The sequence below is a fragment of the Anabrus simplex genome, chromosome 5, assembly GCF_040414725.1.
Source record: "Anabrus simplex isolate iqAnaSimp1 chromosome 5, ASM4041472v1, whole genome shotgun sequence".
Classification (NCBI taxonomy): domain Eukaryota; kingdom Metazoa; phylum Arthropoda; class Insecta; order Orthoptera; family Tettigoniidae; genus Anabrus; species Anabrus simplex.
The window spans coordinates 92,342,838-92,367,902 of NC_090269.1; the positions used below are offsets into that span (position 1 = coordinate 92,342,838).

The 25,065-nt window shown below is 38.3% G+C and overlaps 1 protein-coding gene across 2 annotated transcripts in view; it reads right to left on the reverse strand.

Moving 5' to 3' along the window:
- Positions 1–25,065, reverse strand: part of Ubr3 (Ubr3 ubiquitin ligase) — a 526,217-nt gene that overhangs the window by 86,455 nt on the left and 414,697 nt on the right. For both annotated transcript variants that reach the window (XM_068227568.1, XM_068227567.1), the window contains exons 18-20: positions 22,137–22,342; positions 8,570–8,757; positions 3,680–3,822 (exon numbers count right to left, since the gene is read on the reverse strand). In XM_068227568.1, the coding sequence (XP_068083669.1) occupies positions 3,680–3,822; positions 8,570–8,757; positions 22,137–22,342 (537 nt within the window). The remainder of the gene's footprint in view (positions 1–3,679; positions 3,823–8,569; positions 8,758–22,136; positions 22,343–25,065) is intronic.

Genomic DNA, 25,065 nt, shown 5'->3' on the forward strand with positions numbered 1-25,065 from the left:
TTGTGTAGGGGTTTTCGTGGTTAGCCAATAAAATTCTTGTGGGAGGGTGTTCTCATTCCTGAAACGCCTCGAACTTTCCACGAGGGTATATAAACTGGTGATTTTCGGGTCTCCGCGCCACTTCAGTAACATCTATCAGTGTGTAAAGTACGTAGCAGGGGGCGGGAAGCGCCTCTGTCTTCGGGCAGCAGTTCAGCCACCAGGTAATGGTCATTTAATAACTTCTTTTCTTGCTAGCTCAGCAGTTTAACTCTCGGGGCAGGTCCGACGCCTTTCTACCATGTAACTTTTCCCCTAAAATGTAAAGACACCTAGTATCAATTCTATCTTTTAAACTACATATTGGGATAGAGAGTGCTTAACCCTCTCGAGCTCCCACTCATATTGCGTTGAGGTGAACTTATTTTCTCAACCGTTTCTTCCTTAATGTAATGTAAATTGTCTTCTTCTATAAGTCACCTCTCTAGTATGGGATTAGCCCTTGCAGTAACGGCCTAGTGCCAAGTAGGTTTTATATAAAGTGTATTAGGAGTGCAAGAACGCCTCCTCTCAAGTTGGTATTTTAGAGGCCATGTAATTGACCTGTTTCTTTACTTAATAGGCCTCAGTAGGTTGGGTATTTTTATCCCTGTTTTCATGTCCTTGGAGGATAACTTGAAAGTGGAGTTTGGTGTGGCCTTTGATAGGCTCGAACTTAAGACCAGGTTGCTCTTTCTAAAATTTTGTTTTCTGCGCGCCTCGAGGAGGCTTTACTGTGTAATTGGGAGCAAGTGCTCCTGGGCATGATAGGGGTCTTCTGCCCCTTTGTTGAATTCTATATATCGTAAGGTTGGGCTTATAGCTCAAGAATTGTGTGTCTGGCTCTCGGAGCCCAAATCCTGTAATCACTGTAATTGTACATTTTCGAATTGTGTTTCGGCTAGTGAGTACCTGTTCTATTTGTTATTTCTTAATCTTGAAAAGAAAATATAACCTTGTTAAATTTTATCTTAACTTTAATTTCGTATTTTGAGACCTGTTCACCCCCGCACCTTCTTTCACCTCTGCACATCCACTATACTCCGTAACAAAAATAATAATAATAATAATAATAATAATAATAATAATAATAAAAAGCTTTACTTTGTTAAGAAAGAAACCATAGAAACCATGTTTTCCAGTGTCGACTTAGTAAATGTAATAAAAACTTTCCAGTCTGTCAGACACACAACAATTTCAAATGCAAATTAAAACACTATAAGGATACCTGTAAAATTCACATATTATATACATGTTTTTTTTCTACAAGAACATCCTCAGATTCTTTCAAATCACTTAAATTACGTACATACATGTACAGTATAGTTTACGTAGTGTAAACTTGTCAGTGATATGGAGTTAGGTGATAACATGAACCATATGTGAGCAAAAATTGATTGTTTGGGAAACGACCAACACCGTATAATGAAATATTTTGTACTGATCTACACTGCCGAAGAAACGCCTGTTGTCACCTCTCACTGTAACAGATCTGTGATCCTGGAAGAGGAGCGGTTTTAAGCTTAGCTAACAGTTCCTGGGGGAGGGGCAGAGGTAGGGCAGGGGCGTATGTAATGATGTGGATCTTTCTTATTGGCGGGAGGAGAGCAGGTTGATACCTTCATCCTAAAGATAGCAACTGTATCCCGGAGAGAGGATGGGGGGAAGGGGTATTAGGGGCGGAGCGTTGTGAAACTTTCTTCAACTATCTTCTTCTAGTAATAATGTATTATGAATAAATACAAATTTATGATGTGGTTATAATAAATTAGGTATTGAAATAGTATGTACCTGTTAGACGTTATTTTTAATGTTAACTCATGTTCTGACTATATAAAACATTTTTTTAATATTTACTATTAATATTATTACAATATTTTAGGAGTGATCCTGCGAGTTTATTTAGTGATATTTGATAATCTATAAAAGATCGTCCTGAGCCTGCAAGAACAGTGCGCAAGTCAGGTGCACTTACTACAGATAAGAATATCCTAACCCAGTGGCCACTGCACTCAGGATGCTACAGGGGCCATCATGACTAAAGAACTGAAGTTTATTTTTCTTATGTTTCTCAAGTTCTGACACAACATTAACACATGCTTTCAGTCTGCATCGAAAATCTGACATTTTTTTATAACATGCCTCTTAGGTGAGGACGGAAACTACCTTATTCCCAAGGAAATAACATCCTTGTAGGGCTTAGTTAGTTTGGTTTGACAGGAAGGGAGATTGCGAAGCACACACGGACTCCACGTGAATGTTGGCTACTATACTAATGTGATACCTGCACTGAATGTGTTGGGCAACAGTTCAAACAGCAATAGCTCAGTTGTTTAATTTTGTTCAAATGAAAACTATAGTCCTCTGTATATCAGAGATGCCTCTTAAGCACTCTTACAAAACCTCAATGCATCAATAATGAAGGTTCTCTACCCAAATAAGTGATCAATCAAGATATTCATAATTAAGCTAAATTTCAAGCCCAATAATAAATTACGGAAATAAACACTCTCTCTCACCTTGAATCAATTTAATGTTATATATTACTGCCTTTATTTTGATATACACATTACTATAACTGAATTTTTCAGTGTTTGCCTGGTGTAAATAATTCAGCTCCCTTCTTGAAATTTGCTGTTACTTGTTGGACTGAAGTGAAACCATTCAGCAATAATATACACAAGCAAATCTATTACATGTACATATGCTGTAAGTCAATAAAAATAAACAAAGGCTTAGCCTGAAAACCGTACCAAAGTCGTGACAATACAAGGTTTGGTTAGTTGATAACGGAATTTCCTTCCATTTAAATTGAATTGATCTTTATAGAGGAGGTAAGGTTACTTTCCTTTTAGGAGAAGTTCTTTCAGATTTTTCTTGCTTCTTATACATTCTAATTGAATTCTACACATATGAATTGGATGAAATAAGACCGGATTAATTCGTCATTTTACATCAACTACGTTATTAAATGCATTATTCGAGTATGCCACAATTCTACTTACCCGACATTACCCAAACAGCTTTACAATCCTACAGAAAATGAAAATATGCTTTACTAATACTCGCAAATGTAACACTAGTGATTTTCACAATACAGCAGTGGCAGTACATATAATTTCGCAAGTCATGAAAAAATCATGACTACTGTACATAGTGTCAACGTGCAGGATTAACACTAATTGTAAGATGTCATACTGGCAAGAAGGATCCCTAAACTGTATGGTTAGCAACAGTAAATCGAACCCAACAGTTAGAAAAAACTATAAATCACTCCCTTAAGTATTAACAGGGGAGAAAGAGTACAGCTGTACCCTTAGTGTATGCACTTACACGGCAAGGATTATACACTTCTGCTTGCTTGAATTCAGTAAAATCAAATTCTTTTAGGTCAACAACTTCAAGTGATAAACAAAATGTTGCATGGATAAGATACATTTGAGAATAATGAAAAGAAACAAATGTCAAATCAGCAGATATACAGAAAGACAGAAGACACTCGCAGGACAGTTTTGAGTAGGTGTCCGAATATGTTTGATCAAATAGTGTATGCGTGTATCTTGCCACTTATGATTTTCGGTTTATACCATAATCTACCATATACCAACCTAATATGTGTACATTCTACCCTAATCCAATTATTGTAGAGAGCATAAAATACCTGAAGCAGAACAACTAGCCCCATGGGTTTTTCCTCCGTGCTGGGGGTGGTCTGGTTACAGATGACACAGTCATACTCCTTCTTACTAGCAAGGAGTGTGGCACCTTCATCCTCGTAGTCCATCCCTGCGAGGCCATCATCATCTGAAATGTGATAGATATTAAAAGGACAAGTTTTCACATCAAAAGTTCACCTCTAACTTACAATGGTTAAGTGTGAAACCTAATCACTGGATCTTTCAATGAGGGATAAAATTAGTCACCCATAGTAATACATATCACCAAGGAACCAGCTGACGAAATTTTAAGTCAGAAAATTGCACGCTCAAATTAATATAATATCAAGAGAATACTGTTGGTGTCTGTAACATGTTTTATTTCTAATATGAAGACCTTGAATACAAGTGCTATCGTAACTTAAAGAAATGGCTGCAAGCTTTTACTGAAAAAGCAAGCTTTTCAGAAGCATTCTTTCTGCTACTTATATAATTACTATCCACTTCCTACTCAACCTCATTCACTTCTCTGCACTTCGTAACCTTACTACTGCTACGTCTGGACACTTGCCTTATATTGCGCCCCACTGATGTTAGCATGCTGGACTTATCGAGCTCAACTTTGCAAATAACTTATGAATTCAATAATTACTGCATCACATATTTCCAATTGATATGCGAGTCCTATACAAATACGCCCAATTAAAAATATGGTATGTTTGAACATACTTATAGATCAGCAAAACAATTTACTGTTGTCTCACCACAGACCTGGACACACTACCATGTCACCCCACGAAGGGTGACATTTTGTGCGAGCGTCCGTCACCCCACAAGGGGTGACATCGCCTTCAACGTGTTAAATTCCCCTCTCAACAGCAGTCTTTTTTTTTTGTATCCTTCAGCTCCATCTTAAGACACCCCTTCTCTCCTTCACCCATCCCTCTCCTTCCCCTTCTCTCCCTATCTACTCCTTTGTTTACATTGCCTGTTTCCTACAACAAGCCAGTGCTTGTTCCTTACCCACTGCTTTGCTTACATGGCCTGCCTCCATTCTCCAGCAAGTCAGTACTTGTTCTACACCAGATATTAAGAGATTTACTTCTTTGCCTGAGGTCCTAAGTGAGCTTAAAGACATCATATTATGACAAGATGATCATAACCATAATTTTGTTAATATATGTATTTTGCAACCCGACAAAGATAAAAACAGGAATGATAAAGAAAACGCATAAATAGCACCAAATGAGCACAGGAAGCAAAATACTTACCATCGAGCAGCAGCAGCATTAACAATACCAGCGTGGAGGGCACAGAACATAAAGGAAAGGGCAGGATCAAACTAGCTACTTGAGGTGTTGCCAGGTCAAAACTACTAAATGAAAGCAAGATTAATGTTTAAATAAATTGAACTTTACTTAAAAATTAGGAAAAATTTAAAAAGAATTGATGAACGAAAACTGAAGAACAAATAATTAAGTTGTAAAAAAAAATCAATTTATAAAGCAATATATATTATGAATGCGCACTCGGATAACAACATAAAATAATTTTTATGTAGTAATAAATAAGTAAATAGAAGAAAAAAACTATAATAATTCATTTCATTAAAATAGGAGACAAATGTCTATTTTTAAGATAATAAAACGTGAAAACACACCCAGATTACACACTAAAGTAACTTTTACAGTACCAAGAAATAAGCGGAGTCCGCAGCTCGCATCAGAATCACTCAATGACAAATGTTAAAACGGATCCGTGCGTTAAATATTAATTACACAACTGGCCAGCTTTTCCTTGGAAGTAGGTATACTACAATTAATCTCATTAAACTGAAATTTGTTTCCAGAACCTGTACACAAGGATTTTAATCATCCCAGAAACACGGAAACACACTCAATATTTAAGGCAACGATAGCCGACCAAATATTCCACACGTAAATAATTAAAAGAACACAAGAGAAAATCGCACGAACCCGAATAAAAATATGTCTCAAATAACTTACAAATTACGAAGGGAAACACTTAAAATTCCACAGAAAACGAACAATGGTCCACACGAAGCATGCAGCTTCCCAAAAACCAAGCCAACATCCCACTTGAAGACAATAGGCAAGGCCCACACAAAATTAGCGTACCAGAGATAAGATAAAAATAAGAATTGCAATAATGAAAGAAGGAAAGAAAACAAGGACGCGAATAATCTGAGGAGGGTAACCATAAGCATCTTTAAGGAATGGTTGAAACAAATTTCAGCTTCCTGGGACCACAATATTACAATAATATAATTATAATATTTTGAATTTAACATTTCCTTCAACCAAATATCAATAGAGCATTTAAACGGTGCTTATTAAATTCTAATTTTAGGAGGCCCTGGAAAACGGTAATGGCCGAATAAGACCGGAAATAAACCATCCCACTAAGTAATCAAACAATGCTCCATTACAAAAGCAATACTAGCACACAACGTCTTTCAAAACATAGATAACAGTGCAATGGATACCACAACTATGAACCAAGAAAAGTAGAAGGAAATCCACCAACTAAATTAATAATAACTTTAGGAAACAGAAAACGGTATCATAACGATAATCTCAGTTAAATTAAAGGAATGGAATAATTGGCCTCTTACCCGCGCATATACCATGATCCAGAATTACTCCATTATAATAATTTGGATATAGAACTTTACCAAAATCACGCTAAGTTACATTTTAATATTTAGAAGATACAATTTATATCATTAAAATGTCCGATGCAGAAGAAATTCCAGCTTAATTTAATGAATAGACGGTGGTCGATATGTCCATAACCTATAGGCCTAATTTCAATTACGGTCGCAGAGAAGACACGAAATAATCTTGCCGAATTTTTTTTAAAAAACATTATAGATGTCGCAGATAGCATGTTGCACACATTCTTCTTCTCCAAATAATCCGGCAGTAGAATCGTTTCGAAATAATTAAGATGATACTTGTACTTACATCTTTGGGTGTCCAATTTAATATACGGTAATCCAATAGCTTACGTTCTAGGCCATATTGCCAAAGGTACACTCACTGAGATATTCATTCCACAACACAAATACGAAAGAACGATGAACAGAAACTACAGTAGATATTTAATTACACTATAACTAAGGCCACCGGCCTATTTCAATGGTTATTAGCCTGGAGAATCAGACTCCATTCGGCCAACTTTCACTTCAGTCTTGTACACAACAACTCCTTCAAACTCGTCCATCATGGCGCTTAGCTGGGAACAGACTGGCTTCCAGTCAACGAGAAGCGCATCGCTCAGTTCAAAGCAGTAGACTCGATGTGCGCACATTTCAACTAGTTTATTGGGCGAATCAGAATTTTGAAGCAACCGACGTAACAATGGCAAAATATGCATTTTAAATAGGCATAGTTCAGGCACATAAATTAACGGCAATTCAAACAATGGCCGAGAATGGTAGATAAAAGTCCCCACACACCAATACATATGTCCAACAAATGAGGGTATCGTAAATTATTGCCTCATATTTTAATGTTATAATTATTCCTGCAACATTATCTTTGTCTGGCACTTATATGTTTTAGTTATCACATAATCTGTTTAATTTTCATTTGGCTAAATATGGCCACTAAGTGGCTGAAACTAGTCGCAAGACTGACGTAATATTATTTACTTGATATACAGTACTGTATTGAAAATCGTCAATTTATTTCTTATAATACCACCCGAATGCGATGTTAAGATAGTCCCTTATACAAGTTCACTACCGATCGCTTTTCCAGTACAGTACTTGCTCTAATAATCACAATTATGTGATGTTAACACCAAGATCCATAAGTATGCCATAGCTGTTCCTTTGTGAGATACAGTTTCTTGAAAAATGCTTGACTGAGGATTTAGCGTTGATGGGATCAAAATTTCTGGACGGTTGATCCGGGAAATCATTTCTTCGAGGAACGGATAATGCAGAATTTTTACGTGATACAATTAGGATGCTCGCGGAACTACGTAATTTGAACGAATAATCCAGTAAAATGTGGTTTCTTTCTTTCTTTCTTTTTTCTTTTTTTGCCAGGTGCTTTACGTCGCACCGACACAGATAGGTCTTATGGTGATGATGGGACAGGAAAGGGTTAGGAGTGGGAAGGAAGCGGCCGTGGCCTTAATTAAGGTACAGCCCCAGCATTCGCCTGGTGTGAAAATGGGAAACCACGGAAAACCATCTTCAGGCCTGCCAACAGTGGGGTTCGAACCTACTATCTCCCGAATGCTGGATACTGGCCGCACTTAAGCGACTGCAGCTATCGAGCTCAGTAAAACGTGGTTTCTGGGAACGTATAATCAAGGTTCTACTGTATAGAAATACAAACACGGATTTAACATGAGCAATCATAATTTCTTTCAGTTCTCCGGATAAATTAACAATTTGCTACTTGTATTTATTTTCTTCAAAATAACGTGGAAAGTGGAACTTTACAATACTGTAGTTGCCACCACACCCAATTTCTACGAACATAAAACTTCCTCTGGTTTATCTAAGACGGATAATTTTTGGAACATTAGGTTCTACATCTGAAACTCCCTTTAATGATTATAACGGTGGGCCCTGAATTGAGCATATTTATATTAAATGATAAGTATCAGTTCATTCTTAGATGGCAGCCCTAAACTAAGCATTTATAATGTGTTCATCTTAAAAATATTTAAATAAAAATAAAGAAATTCAACATGGTAAGAAATAAAATACTGTAGGGCAAAAATGTTTCACGTATTATTCATTTCAAAATCTCAAACATCTCAACTCGTATGTAAAGCATTTTTAAATATTGAAATATGTGCAAAATTTCTTACTTGAATTTTCCACACCAGCACGGAACAAAATATTTCCTTACCTGTTTCCATAGCCCGCTCCATAAACTCTTTTTGTTTGGATGCAAACTCTGCCATGAGTTTCTGCTGTCTCTCCTTGGCTCTTCTTCTCCTTTCTTCCCTTTCTCTCGCTTCACGCTCCTTCTGTTCTTCTTCTCCTTCATCCTGCTTTCTAGGCCATATCCTATTGCGAGTTTCACGTATATCTTCCCTGAGGGAAAGAAAAAATAATGTTAGATTTTGTTCTTCAGAAACCTTCCTAACTATCACCTTTTCCTGTGTATGGTGCAAGATTTTCTCCATAAAGAGTTTAATCTCAGGATGCTTTCTATAGTATAAGAGTGAATCTCTTCTCTACCCCAAAACGCAGACAGGTAACTGGGACGATGCTAAGGAGGATAGTAATTATGCATCATGTTGCATTGCCAAAAGCGTGCTGATTAAAGTCACTTCGAGCAACCGATATGATGTTTCCTGTCAGGCCCAACACAGACCTCTGTTACAGGAGGGGCACTCATCAACAGTCTGCCCCCCAGATTGCAGAACGAAGAGGTCTCATACCCTAGAGCACACGTAGTTCACGATTCGAGTGTTACTGAAGACAGAGTTGTTTTACCATCGTCAGATGCTCGCCTGCATATGCAACTGCCGTCTTAGCAATGAAACTGGTTCACATTATGATATCGCATTACCATATTATGCATTTAATGCCACTTGAGAGCGAAACAATTTTACGACACAAATCAATAGCCATATATTTTGTGTGTTTGTTGTGTACAAGTCACTTTCACATTCTCGTACATTTACCAGTATTGTAAATAGTCTATTGGATAGTAGGTTGTATATATTACAGGCCCCTTATCAAATTCCAAACACTGTATCAGAAGATACAAGCAGTAGTTGCAAAACTTAGTTTAAGATGGCGTCAGCGAAGGATATAGTTGAAGATAGCTCCCGGTTCTCTTGCAAAATAATTGGGAATAAGTGTGGTGTAAACAAGAAGTGAGTGAAGAATGGTATCCAGTGTGAAAAGTGTTGGTCCTGTGTGAGCTGTGGCGAGTGCAATTTCAATAGCGGTAACAAACCAAGGCCTACAATGGTCAATGGATTGCTGGCGTCTCATTCCTTGGAGGATGGAGGTAATGATAATGTACTTGTAATTCTCTCTTTATTGCAACAGGATTTACAAGCATTAAAAGCAGAGAATGAGATCTTAGAGGAGAAGGTACGTTTGCTGGAATCGAAAGTACCGGTAAACACTCAGAACACAGGTGGCTCCGTGAAATCTAGCGTGTGGTGTCAAGTTGCTTCTGTTTCTAGGAGGAAAAGTGTACAGTTAAATAAGGACAACTTTTTTTCGTCCGTAATGAAAGTGTCATGTATATAGGAAAATACACTGACTGACAGAGCAAATGCAATACCAAGAAGGAGTGGTTCGAAAGGGATGAAAGTTGGGGAAAAAACAGAGACGGCACGGACGAATAATTGATGTTTATTTCAAACCGATATGCAGGTTACACAATGCGCACGGCATCGACTCAGTAGGATGTAGGACCACCGCGAGCGGCGATGCACGCAGAAACACGTCGAGATACAGAGTCAATAAGAGTGTGGATGGTGTCCTGAGGGATGGTTCTCCATTCTCTGTCAACCATTTGCCACAGTTGGTCGTCCGTACGAGGCTGGGGCAGAGTTTGCAAACGGCGTCCAATGAGATCCCACATGTGTTCGATTGGTGAGAGATCCGGAGAGTACGCTGGCCACGGAAGCATCTGTACACCTCGTAGAGCCTGTTGGGAGATGCGAGCAGTGTGTGGGTGGGCATTATCCTGCTGAAACAGAGCATTGGGCAGCCCCTGAAGGTACGGGAGTGCCACCGGCCGCAGCACATGCTGCACGTAGCGGTGGGCATTTAACGTGCCTTGAATACGCTCTAGAGGTGACGTGGAATCATACGCAATAGCGCCCCAAACCATGATGCCGCGTTGTCTAGCGGTAGGGCGCTCCACAGTTACTGCCGGATTTGACCTTTCTCCACGCTGCCGCCACACTCGTCTGCGGTGACTATCACTGACAGAACAGAAGCGTGACTCATCGGAGAACACGACGTTCCGCCATTCCCTCATCCAAGTCGCTCTAGCCCGGCACCATGCCAGGCGTACGTCTATGCTGTGGAGTCAATGGTAGTCTTCTGAGCGGACGCCGGGAGTGCAGGTCTCCTTCAACCAATCGACGGGAAATTGTTCTGGTCGATATTGGAACAGCCAGGGTGTCTTGCACATGCTGAAGAATTTAAAGTTAAAAACTTCATTATTGTTCCGTATTGAATAGAGAAATAAGATGTACAATATTATAGGTTAGGATCCACCTTTCAATACTCCGTAATAAGATGGTAAAAAGTAGTTATAACCTGTTTAATGGGACCGGTTTCAACACATTTTAAGTGTCATCATCAGCCAATTTGCGAAGATCTTAAAACAACTAGCACATTGAATACAGGCAAAAAATTAACATTGTATCATAACGTAGCAATTCAGTAAATGTTTTGAACATTTACTGAATTGCTACGTTATGATACAATGTTAATTTTTTGCCTGTATTCAATGTGCTAGTTGTTTTAAGATCTTCGCAAATTGGCTGATGATGACACTTAAAATGTGTTGAAACCGGTCCCATTAAACAGGTTATAACTACTTTTTACCATCTTATTACGGAGTATTGAAAGGTGGATCCTAACCTATAATATTGTACATCTTATGCTGAAGAATGGCGGTTGACGTGGCGTGCGGGGCTGCCACTGCTTGGCGGCGCATGCGCCGATACTCGCGTGCTGACGTCACTCGGGCTGCGCCTGGACCCCTCGCACGTGCCACATGTCCCTGCGCCAACCATCTTCGCCACAGGCGCTGCACCGTGGACACATCCCTATGGGTATCGGCTGCGATTTGACGAAGCGACCAACCTGCCCTTCTCAGCCCGATCACCATACCCCTCGTAAAGTCGTCTGTCTGCTGGAAATGCCTCCGTTGACGGCGGCCTGGCATTCTTAGCTATACACGTGTCCTGTGGCACACGACAACACGTTCTACAATGACTGTCGGCTGAGAAATCACGGTACGAAGTGGGCCATTCGCCAACGCCGTGTCCCATTTATCGTTCGCTACGTGCGCAGCACAGCGGCGCATTTCACATCATGAGCATACCTCAGTGACGTCAGTCTACCCTGCAATTGGCATAAAGTTCTGACCACTCCTTCTTGGAGTTGCATTTGCTCTGTCAGTCAGTGTATTTAATATTTATTTCCACCTATTCAATACAATACAAGATGTTGGCATTTAAGTTAAAACATTTTTTAAATGTGAGACATGTTTCACATCTTACTGTGAGGCATCTTCAGTCAACATCAAAACCTTATTATTTTTCTCAGGCAACAGGTTGAAATTATCCTAAAATGTGTTTGATAATGATGGTAGGTGAGAAAAATTTACAGTTATTGTAAAAATATTCATGAATAACTAAAAATCTAATATAATGATGAACTCATGTGTAATTCACTTGATGAACAGGACGTCATTTGATTGTACAGTAGCAAGTAGATGGCTTGAAGCCTTAGTCAATACCAAATATCCAACACATAGTGGAAAGCATATAAAAAAAAAAAAAAAAAAAAAAAAAATTACAGTGAAGATATACAATACATTCAAATATTTAAAAAAGTAGTAGAATCTTAGGTAGTACACTTAAAGATGGAGGTGTCATATAATTATGAGTGACAGTTGATGGCTTAAAGCCATAGTCGATGTTTGAAGTAAAAGTAAAATAACATGCTGATATATAATGAATAAATATGAATTAAATTACATTGTTGAATATAAAATGTAAAGGAAGAACATTCAAATTTTGTTGGGCAAATATTATTTAATGTTAGCGTATATTTGCCCATGAGGTTTAATGGTCAACAGTTCATAGGTTGTATGTAGATTTGATAGCCAATCACAAGCCTACAACTCCGCCCCCTTCAACCCACCCTCCTCCGCCCAGACGGCATACATACAACACAAGGAGTAAAAAGGTTAGTGATCACTAGTATCCTGATAATGCTTCACACAACAAGTCAAACGGGCCAACAACGCCATAGATAAGCATCAACATCATCTCTCCAACAACACTTTGACAAAACATTCCCAAGTTTTTTCTTTTCATTCTCATCAAAATTAACTACAGTTTTTTCTTCATTTCAGAACCAACCAATCATAACAATAATTCAAAAGCCCCATCAAACTTCCACAATATCTTCAATAATATAAATTTCCACTATCAATGTTTTGAAAAAAATATATTGTCATCAGATGCAGAAAACAACAGCCATTCAACCTTTGCGTCAAAATCATACCATACGTAAAGAATAACAGCTCTTCATCATCTCTACAATCTTACTTGGATGTTTTAAAATAAATTTAAGCTAACTACAAACTTCGTGTCAACACAATCTTGCCGATCCAATCTGTATACAACCTATGAACTGTTAACCATTGAACCTCACGGGCAAATATACGCTAACGTTAAATAATATTTGCCCAACAAAATTGGAATGTTGACACCTCCATCTTTAAGTGTACTACCTAAGAATCTACTAGTTTTTTAAATATCATTTGAATGTATTGTATATCTTCACTGTAACTTTTTTTCTTTTTAAATATGCTTTCCACTATGTGTTGGATATCTGGTATTGACTAAGGCTTCAAGCCATCTTCTTGCTACTGTACCATCAAATGACGTCCTATTCATCAAATGAATTACATGATGATGATGATGATGATGCTTGTTGTTTAAAGGGGCCTAACATCGAGGTCATCGGCCCTTAATGGTACGAAATGAAATAACAAAAAGTTGAAATTCATCCACTGACCAAAATAAAATAAAAAATGCCATGAAGAATGAATGGATGGATATGAACTCAACAAAGAAACCAAAAACCAAGCAAACAAAAAACAGTGGATCAGACTAAAAAAAAAAAAGATCGTAAATAATAGAATTACTGACCAAGGGACCACTCATAAAGCACAATGATGCTTGATGTCTAAAGGGGTGCAAAATTCATGCCTAAGGCCCCACAGAATGGTACATGTCACGAGTAGAACCATGGTATTTGTCATGTTGGGGTACTAATTAAAAGTAGCAAAAATCACAGTGTTCTACACAAAATGGTACTACTCACAAGTATTGTACTTCGTACAGGTAACGCAGACCTATGGTGTTTCTCACACAATGGCGCCGCTCAGAGCCAACGCAAACCGATGAGTTTCCTCACCTAGGTGTACTAGTCACGGGTGCCGGTCCCACGGGCCCCGTGGTTTTCCTCACATAGTGGATACTAATCACAGGCAACGTAGACTCATGGTGTCGCTCATATAGTGGTACAACTCACAGGCAACGCCCAGACCCGCAGTGTTGCTCACATGGGTACGACGCGCAGGTGCTGGAAAACCCCTGGCCAGGCTGCTACTAATCACAAACCCATTTCGTACTGAATATAGTGGTACAACTCGCAAGTACAGGCAACCCATGGTGTTCCCCGTGTGATGGTACGAATCAAAAGTGGTTTCATGGTTCTAATTCAATCATCCCTTGGTTGCCCTTTTTAGTCGCCTCTCACGACAGGCAGGGGATACCGTGGGTGTATTATTCGTCTGCGTCCCCCACCCACAGGGGGTAAGGAGAGAGAGAAAAGAAGAAGAAAGAAGGGATCCGTCACTTCGAAAGATGAAGTAACGGACGAAGAAAGGCAAGGGCCACGAAAGGCGCGAATATAGTGGTACAACTCGCAAGTACAGGCAACCCATGGTGTTCCCCGCGTGATGGTATGAATCAAAAGTGGTTTCATGGTTCTAATTCAATCATCCCGTGGTCACCCATTTTAGTCGCCTCCCTAGGCCTCGAATGCTCTAATACCGTCGGGGTCGGAAAAGAACAAGAATTGACCAAGGGAGATCGGACAGGATAGACGAAAGTGAGGAGCCCGGCACAAGTAAGTGGAAGCAATGCCAAGACTCAGCTAAGGGCACCGTAGTCGCCAATCCACACTCCCAAGTTGGGAGCCCCTTGGGCCCCTGTTAGTCGCCTCTTACGACAGGCAGGGGATACCGCGGGTGTATTCTGCATGAGCGTCTCCCACCCGCAGGGGTAAGTGAATTACACACGAGTTCATCATTGTATTAGATTTTTAATTATTCATGAACATTTTTACAAAAACTGTAAATTTTTACCTCACCTACAATCATTATCAAACACATTTTAGGATAATTTCAACCTGTTGCCTGACAAAAATAATAAGGTTTTGATAGTGACTGAAGATGCCTCACAGTAAGAGGCGAAACATGTCGAAACATTTTAAAAAATGTTTTAACTTAAATGCCAACATCTTGAATAGTCAGTGCAATGGACTTGCAATCGGAGGGCCTTGGCGGGGTTGGGGATTTGAGTTACATCTAGTTAATTCATCTTGGGTCGAGGGGCCGAAAGTTTGTGTTGTTAATACACATCCTCGTTTGCATAAAATGCATCACATTAGTGACCACCACAAAACATGCAACAGTGAATACATCCCTCCACATACAGTTGGCATAAGGAAGGGCAACTGGCAATAACAAATATGAAGTGCCAACGCCAAGAAATCGGAGAAAGGCCAAGAAGAAGAAGAAGGAGAAGAAGAACTGATATTCTCTGTGTTAATGTACGAATATGAAACCTGGACCACGAAGGCTGAAGAGAAAAGTTCCATCAATTCCTTAGCAAATGGTGCAGAATGCTACATGTAGGTTGTGCTGGAAAAATGAACACACACTTTACTGAAGTAGTAGTAGAAATTGTACGGCCTCAGCCAACTTGTGTAGGTATTTTAATTTGATGCTATCCAGGCTGCATGCTCGTCAATTTTGATGTTCTGTTTTACTCTATTAGACAGCACAGAGTGACACCAATCTTTCTTGGGCATTTTATGACTGAGTTTAAAAAAGGTATACCGGCAGGTGACACCAAATAAGTCACCAGAGATCCCATGGAGACATCGTACAATCTGGAGTGTCAATGGACTTTATTCCACCCTTCAAAAATCCTACTACCTCTGCCAGATGATGTTGGGATCCATAGGTCAACATTCTACCATGTATCCACAGAGGAAGCTATTGTGAAACACCTTTCTTCCCATGTTAATCCATTGGGCATCGACACATGACTGTGTCATATCAGATGGACCTATGGTAGATTCATGAAATTGATTTGTGGTGTTCTGCTATCCATACAGAGTTTACAGATCTTTTAGTACATTTGCACTTCCATTTACAGTATATATTACTATTAGAAGGGAATGGGCTTTTCTTCATCTGGAATGGAATGCTATCATGTCCTATTAAACAAAAATGGCTGTTTCTGTTCATCTGAGAGATAATGACATTATGAGTCATAGGAAATGTCAAATTTCTCCGTTAATATGAGATGTATTGAACAACTGCACATATTAAAAGTCGCGTATAATATAATTTCCAATCTTGTACGTTTCGAGCATTTTTACTTGATTAGGAATAATGGATATAATCACATTCATTACATTTTTTAACTTAATATCTCCAGAAATATTAGTTATATCTATTGTAAAAAAAACTCATTACCAATCTATTTTATACAATACATTTCTATAACAATAATAATAATAATAATAATAATAATAATAATAATAATAATAATCATCATCATCATCATCATCATCATCACCACCCCCACCATCAATGTCCCACTCCAGTCGCCCGGGTGTGGTTCATTTTTATTATACAAGCTATAATAGCGGAGATATTCCTGTATTTAGATTTTTGTCAAGTCCATCAATGGTGAACATTCTTAACATGGAAATATTTTAATTCGTCATGGCAATAAACTAAGTGATGTGTGTGGTCACCATGATTGTTTTTATAAGCTGCCAAACCTCACAGGAAGAGGGCTGTGACTATGTCAGAAATGCTAGGTTCCACTTGACTTTGAGGACTGTTTCCAGACCTAAGCTTGACTATGAGAGATGGCTTAGAATGACATTAGTAAATGAATAAACTTGAATAGAGTTTTTAAAAGTGGGAAAGATCTTAATATGAAGATAAAGTTGAATGCAAGAAAGCATATTGGAGAAAATACTTGTTTATAGGAAGAGGAATTAGGGATTGAAATAATTTATCAAGGAAGATGTCTGGTAAGGGAGGTCAGATAAGGAGCAATCCTGCTGCCGAATGTGACTAGACGGTACTGTGTAGAGATGAGAAGAATGCAAGAATGAGGAATGTGGCCTGCAAGCACGAACTTCCTGTTATGCCCAGACAGATTGGCTCTTATCTGCTCGTATCTGCTACACGAAAACATCGACTCACGCTTTGCAGTTTGCTGGATTACAACTGACAAGAGCGAAGAGCTGCCAGTAGAAGATAATATAAAGTCACCTGGATAGTAGCGGAGTTGCTATGGTAACCATTGCGTCACTGGCTCTCTGGTGAAAACCCCTTCGCCCCGTGCCTCAGCAGGCAAGTGCATTCTTCTGATCTCCCAACAATACTACCTGTGGCTGTCTGGCTGAGGGTCAGGTGGCCAGTGCTAAACCTGACAAAGAAAGGGAGAACAAGGGAGAACCAACAGCTAAGGGTGAGTTCTTCCTTGGGAAGGCCTCTTGAAGCCTCTGTGGAAGAAATGACACAAATTCATCAAAGTGCTGCTGCCTTGTAAATGTGGCATGGAATGGCCAAAACCTAAGGGAGATTACCGCAACAGAAAACCCTCAACAGTGTTAGGCTTAGCAAGCCAATTTCACCAAGGTATATGAATATTGCTTTCAAAACTAAAAGAAGTGTCGGGTGTTAAGGTCTCAGATGGGAAGATGTCGTGGAACAGAAAATGTATGCAGACAGGAAGACATGGAGAGTGCTTGTACATCACACCTAGGAAACTGGAACTGGAAAATTATGATGATTATGATGATTGACAAATTTCCTACTTCTTTGGTATCATTTAAGAGAAGACTATGTAAACCAATGATAGGGAATCTGTCAGGTAGGCTAAAGCCCTAAATGCAGATAAGTGTCTAATTGATATAGAAAGCGTGATGAAGCATTAATAACATATGTAAGTTGGTTTTGATAAGAGTTTTGACAAGCAATATTAATTTATTTGAAAGATAATAGGATAATTCTCATCATCATTGGTTCACTGTTCCAGCAAGCTGGATGTGGTTATACGTAAGCTTCTTCTGGTTTGTTCTGCCCATCCACACTTGTTGCTTTCCAATTCAACCCACTGTCTTATATCTTTGTTTCTTATTTTATCTTTTCTTGTCTTTTGCAGATAAGAATAGAGGTTGCCTGGAGATGTCTGTTGGCTGGTCCCATCAATGTTGTTGCTTCCAGTTCATAAATCAAAATTAGTACAAGATGTGCGTTGTACAGGGCGATCTTGGAAATGTTTCATCCCCAAGTGTATTTGATAAACTGAGGAGCACAACTGGAAAGCTGCTTGTATTCAGCTATGGTAATGGCTGACAAAAAGAAGCTATCTATCTACCTGTTTCATCACTCCCAACTGTTCAGCTGCATGGTTAACTAGTTAACATGTTGGCTAAAGGGTTCCCGGGTTTGATTCCTAGTTGGGCTGGGTATTTTAACCTCCCTTGGTTATTTTCTCTCACTTGGGGACTGTGTTTCATGCTGTCTTCAATATTAGATTTCATCCTGGGTAGGGCCCCTTCCTCACAGATGCACAGTTGCCCACAGATGCCAACTCGAAAGACCTGCTCCTGAGGCCACACACAGTTGCTACCACTACCACCCCTCAAATGGACTATTTCAGAATGTTACAAGTCTGTCAAATGGAAATCCCAGTCCAATGTCTTAAGTTTACTAGAATTCTGAAAATTAATGAAAAAATTCTCAATTCCTTAAGTACATTTAAGGAAGAATGGTCAAAATTTAGAGAAGTCTATAATAGCAGGCAAAGCTGAAAGCAGTAGGCTGAAGAAAGACAAAAGTATAGTCATCATTTATGCAGACATGTCCACTTTGTGATAATAAAAATAATGATTTGCATACATTAATGGAGATCTATTTGCATTTTTTCAAGTTAAAGTCCTTTTTTTTTTGTTGTCTGTTTTGTTTTGTAGGTATAAACAATAATATTCAGCCTTCTTTCTGTGTTAGGTCTGGGTGTTAGTAACCATGGCTATAGATCAGTGGAACTGACAATTGAATTGTAACCCTGATGGGTCAATATTCTCAGTTTTAAGATGAAATATCGCTGATAAGCAAAACCTTGTTTGCCTTCGTCTCATGTCTCATGTTGTCATGCATGTGATTATTAAACATGTAAATGCAATACCAGGCCATATTATCAGACGCACCTGATATTCGTTTTACAATTCATCTGTTTCTGGGGTTAGATTTTGGAAACTGTCTTGGTTAATGGGTTGAATATTGTAAAACAGCTATTACTGAGTGAAATGAGCTCATTCTTGTGAGAACTGATTATTGATGAACTAGTATCAAATCAAATCAAATCAAAATCTCTTTATTTGCAAATGAGGTGTATCTCGGTGGCAAATGGTACACTAAAATACATTATTGTCAAGCACTAAATTTTAAATTAACAAGAGACGAAGAAAATTTTCCTAGAATACAATATTACACAATTTACGCTAACAACTGTTTACAAAATTCTACTTATAATATCTCCTGTACTTACAAACATAGTCAACTCATATACAGTATGTGAAATTACTTCTAATAATATTATACAACTGGTATAAGATTAAAATTAACAGTGTATTTTTTTTACATATTTATACTGTACCCATTTTGGAACCTAAGTAGCATAACGACCTGCTGCGTCTTAACCAGAGCCCCTTTTGCCACCACTTTTCAGAGTTCCTGAAATTTAGTACTAGTTGCAGTCTTGAGAACAGCAAGAGCAGACGTGTTTGAAGTGTAAATGCATTATTAACATCTAGTATTGATGGACTCCTGGTTTATTTACAATCTGTAGCCTCTAATGCTTTCTGATTACTGACAAGATTTTAGATACAATACGATACAAAAAGCAATGGGTAAAGAAAGTGAAAGTGAAAGTCTTGAAAGATTGTGGAGGTAAAAGTACTGAATGGCACCAATATGTATTCAAATCAGGAGATTTTTAGGAGATTAGGTACAGTAGAAGTCCGTTATAGCGAAAATTCATAACGGTGAGATGTTTACTCGCTACAATGGATTGTCGTTATATCCAATTTTTCATAAGTCGGGAAAATACCCCATACACATTAAAATCGGTATGAAACTGCAATCGTTTGTTCAAAACTTGAGTTTTCGTGGATGATATGCATACTATGGCTTGCTCGTTTGTTATTTCTTGAAATCTGATACTTCGTGACAGTGTATGTTTAATTTCATTCTGAAAAAAAATGCGGAGGCCTCTGTGCAACTCGCTAGAAATAAAAGTTGAAGTAAACAATCACTTAATTTTAATGTTTCATACTGAAATTAAGTAAGAATGTGATACACCTCAAGATATGGCAGAGCACGTCACTGACTTCTACTTTTGCTAGTTGCTTCACGTCGCGCCGACACAGATAGGTCTTACGGCGAAGATGGGACAGGAAAGGGCTAGGTGTGGGAAGGAAGTGACCGTGGCCTTAATTAAAGTACAGCCCCAGCATTTGCCTGGTGTGAAAATGGGAAACCATGGAAAACCATTTTCAGGGCTGCCGACAGTGGGGTTCGAACCTACTATCTCCCGAATACTGGATACTGGCCGCACTTAAGCGACTGCAGCTATCGAGCTTGGCGTCACTGACTTCAAAGGATCGTTCATATATTCTCGCGCCTAGTTAAATTTTGGAAAGGCTATTCCCATGTAAATTTTTAGTGAGGAGGTTATCATTTCTCTTCCTGCGCTTGAAATATGTTTTCATGACACATATACCGTTAGATTAGGTAACGCCGTTTGAAGAAGAAAACAAACTTTGTGACAGAAGCCTCTGGAGTGATACTATATTTTTTTCAGAATGAAATTAAATACAATTTCACGTAGCATTGTATTTTGAAAAATAAACATATAAGCCATAGTGTGAAAATTATCTGCGAAAACGCAAGTTTTGAACAAACTCCCATTTCATACCGATTTTAATGTGTATGAGGTTTTTCCTGACTAATGTAAAATCGGATGTGACTACAATCCGCTACAGCGAGTAAATTTTTCGCTGTTATGAATTCTTGCTATAACATTCTTCTACTGTACATCATCAATATGCCATTAGATGTGAATCTGCAATGGGACAGGATACTACATTCAGACTACTACTTTCCTAGCATTTACCCCATTACAAGGGGGCCTGTTGTTCTGCTAAATCTCTTCCATGGGGCTCTGTTGTGAATGTTTTCAGATCCACATTGCACGTCATCCATCCACCTCTCCAGTGGTCTATCATTCAGCCGACATCCCCCAGGATGGAGTTGGACTGCTGTTTGGGCCGTAGAATTGTAGTATCTTCTCATGACATCAATGTATCATCAGAGTTGGGCCCTTCTTCCTTTCCCTACAATTGGGGCTACACCAAGCCTTTAACATTTGCTGTCATTTGCAGCATGGTAGTAGCGAATCAATCCAAGGGGCCATCACAGCATATTCACTTCCATCGTCCTAGAGGGCCTTCCTCATGAAAGGTCAATATTCTATCCCATCGAGACCTACTGGGCACACAATTGTTTTATCAGTTTTTGCCTTCTTATGTTGAGGCATCACCTTTTAACAGAGAATACCATTGACTTGTTACCAGTTGAGTCATGCTGCACTGACTCATCTCTGGGTGTCCACAGTGGTATCAACTGAGGATGTTTATAGAGATTCACAGTAATCCTGGTCGTCAATGCTGACGGTACCTCCGTTTTCAGGATTGTTTTTCATGTATTCTATCTTTTGAAGATTGAGACTCATTTTCTCTTTAGTCTGTCTTTCCATGTTGGCATTTGATTTTGGAGCGCCAGACAGGTGTCTTAAGTGAGTACCAGTATACTCTTCATTTCTTGTAAAGTGTCAGGGTTGAGAGCGACTGTATACAGGTTGAGATGGTTTGGACACTCCAAGTGGATGAGTAATGAAAGGATGCCAAAACAGCTGGAGGAGAAGAGAGGTCAAGGAAGACCAAGAACAAGATGGTTGGATTTAATAGAACAGTTTCAGAAATCACAATATGGACTGGACCACAGTAGTGAATGAGCAGTGGTGAAATGACAGAGAGAAGTGGAAAAGAACCATATTTGGCCCAACCTGGAATGAACTGGACAAGGGGAAATGATTATGATTATAAGTAAGAATTTTCATAAACTGAATGTTTGAAAATGAGTTGGTATCCTTAAACTTGTACCCATTACTGTACAAATTTTATTTGGTACTTTGTGATGAAGTTGAGGGAGAAGGGGCTCAGAATGTATATGGCCCTTGCCTCAAGTATAAGGGGTGTTTCAATATCACAAAAGCATGCAAATCATTTGATTAAGTCACAAATAAACCACTTACCTGCATAATGAATCGAGAGCTGCTATCCTATGTAATAAGTTGCGTACGAAGAAGGGACCATCACCTATCCGATCGTTTTGACTAGTATCCACCTCGTCAGGGTTGAAGCTATCGGGAACTCCAGCAAGGTGTGAATGAAGCTTGAGCAACAGCGATATAATGCTCTCGTTCACCTCTATCGAGTCGCCACTACTATTACTGCCACACTGAAACACAAGACATCACTTTCACAACTATGCTTATCTGTCATCAAAATTCTTATCCAATAAAGGTTTCCTCTATCTTCTAACAAACATGAAAAGTTTTCTCACTCTTTGCTAAGACAAATTATGGATAACACAAACTTCATTTGGTGGGTAAAATACAACTTCTAATGCAGTCATCTGTCACACATACATACCAAAAAGCTTTTTATATCCAACCAAATGCAAATGCAGATCTACTGATGTTTTGCTATGACAGAAACTCTTCAAGTTGTCGTTTTACCTTTCTCTTCAACTAGAGGAAAACATCTTCAGCAATTTCTTAATGTATTCATAAATCTAATGGTACTGCTATGAAGGAAACATAGTAACAGCTCATTAGTACAAATTTGATATTGTATAGGCTTTTGGGCTTATCAGATCAAAATTAAGATGTATGGCTTTTCAGGCGTTTGCTCTATTAACCAGCATTTCGTCTTAGGTCTGACACTAGACTCTTCAGAGTGGGATGTGTCAGAAGAGTGGGATGTGTCAGAAGAGTCTAGTGTCAGACCTAAGACGAAATGCTGGTTAATAGAGCAAACGCCTGAAAAGCCATACATCTTAATTTTGACCTGATTTTAATATGCTCTATTGGTGGAAAAATATCTAATTCCCTCCATGGGAACTTAGAATTTCCATTTTGGGCTTATGCCGTGTCAAAAAAAATAAGGTGAAATTCTTTACATTTTGCAGATAACTGTGCTCTGCGTCATCAGAAGAAAATGACTGTCCACGAGAAAGGCTTCTTAAACGAAACGTAAGTAATTTCACCTTATTTTCTTGACATGCCATAAGCGCAAAAGCCTATACAGTATCATGTCTATAAGTACGGGCCGTGAAAGCATCAACAGCAATATAGTACAAATTTGTTTAAGTTGAACACTTGATTAATAAAAAGTTTGCTCAGCATGAATTACAAACAGTTTTTCAGTATCTAACACTATTTGGTATCGTTTAAGGTAAAATCTGTTCATGATGACCTTATGCATTTAACCCTCTTAGTGCCAATCTGTTTCCTGAAATTCTGGCTAAAAATGCCAAGCCATTTTCAACAGTATTTATTTGTATTTATATACAGGTGACAAAAAGTCCCGTGAACCATGGCTCGTGATAGGGACAGTACAGTACATAATTCTGTTACGGTAACACGATTGCATTACAGATTGTTTAGGTTTGGCAGTAAAGTGGCAGGTATATTTCTGGATAACCAAGAGATAGTTTTTTAACATGTTGGCATTATAATTTATTAGAAGTATATTCAGATATTGCATGGCTATAAGATGTAAGTATGGTAGTCTTTTAGAAAAATAATCATAAAAACGATCTTGAAAGACAGATAGATAGATAGATACATTCATGCTGTATTTTAAAAACAATATTTTTAATGTCTTAACCCAGTGGCTTCAACCGCCAGCTCTCAACAGTGCTGGTAAAACAGGTCTGCCATCTCAGACATTGTGGTTATTTTCCTTCTTGTATTTGTGTTTGGTCTCAAAAGATGGCATGAAGTGTTATATACCATGTTGAAGCTAGGAATCTCATCTATCAACAAGTGTAAAGCTTACTCGATGTTGTTGCACATGCCTATCAAGGATGGTTCTCAAGTCATTTCAAGGTTTCTTACTTGAGAGAAGGTTATGGCATCATTATAGTCGTTCCAACTTGCTCTATTATCAACAGATGGTATGATACGGTTGTTATATATCTATACAGATTTTTCAGTTCTATTGGAATGCAAGTTTTATAGCAGGTATCTTATTTTGGTATTCCTTGTGCTAAATCATGATTGGTTGAAAGAGGAGCAGGAGGAGGAGATAATAATAATAATAATAATAATAATAATAATAATAATAATAATAATAATAATAATAATAATAATAATAATAATAATAATAATAATAAAAAGTTTGCTAAAGAGTGCACAAATTGAAAATGTACCTATGAATATAGTGAAAATAATTATTCCACACAAGATATATCAGAAAGTGATTATAGCAGTGGTTCAGAAGAACAGAACCTGCAGACTCGAGTTCTAGACTGAACCCCAGTTTGGTGTCAACGTCAGATGAAAGTCTGATTTCAAGGCATCTTCAGAGTGAAAAAGAAAATTAAGATGGTAGTGGGTTACAACAATGCTCATGGAAGAAACAAAAATTCAAATTGGTATTATTTTGACAATTATTAATTAAAAAGCTATTTTTTGAAGTTTAAGTCTCAATGTACTCACCTAATCCCTGTCTGAATATCATATTCTCCTGTCCATCATACCTGGTATTAAACATTAAGTTACTGCGGATCCTTTTTACAACAATGAACATATTTAAACAATATACACCCTTAAATTCCCTTCTATATGCCAAAGAAAAGTTAGTCACTGCTACCAGACCGTTTCTTCAACACTTTGTAGGCTTAAATTAATATTAAACTTTTGAACTCCATTACCCTTAGCATATGCTTCCTGCTCAACTCCTAATTAATTTCTGCACTATGAACAGCTGTAGGAAGTGAACACAAATATAATTATGTTATGTGAAATATATTAATAGTTGCAGTGTTGAAGGATTGTTCCTACGGGATGTCTTGCATAGTATCCACAAATTGTTTCGTTGAAAAAGAACGTGGGTAAATTTTTAATTTTTTAAAAGTGTATTTGTGTTTATATCGTAGGACTGATTAATCTTAGA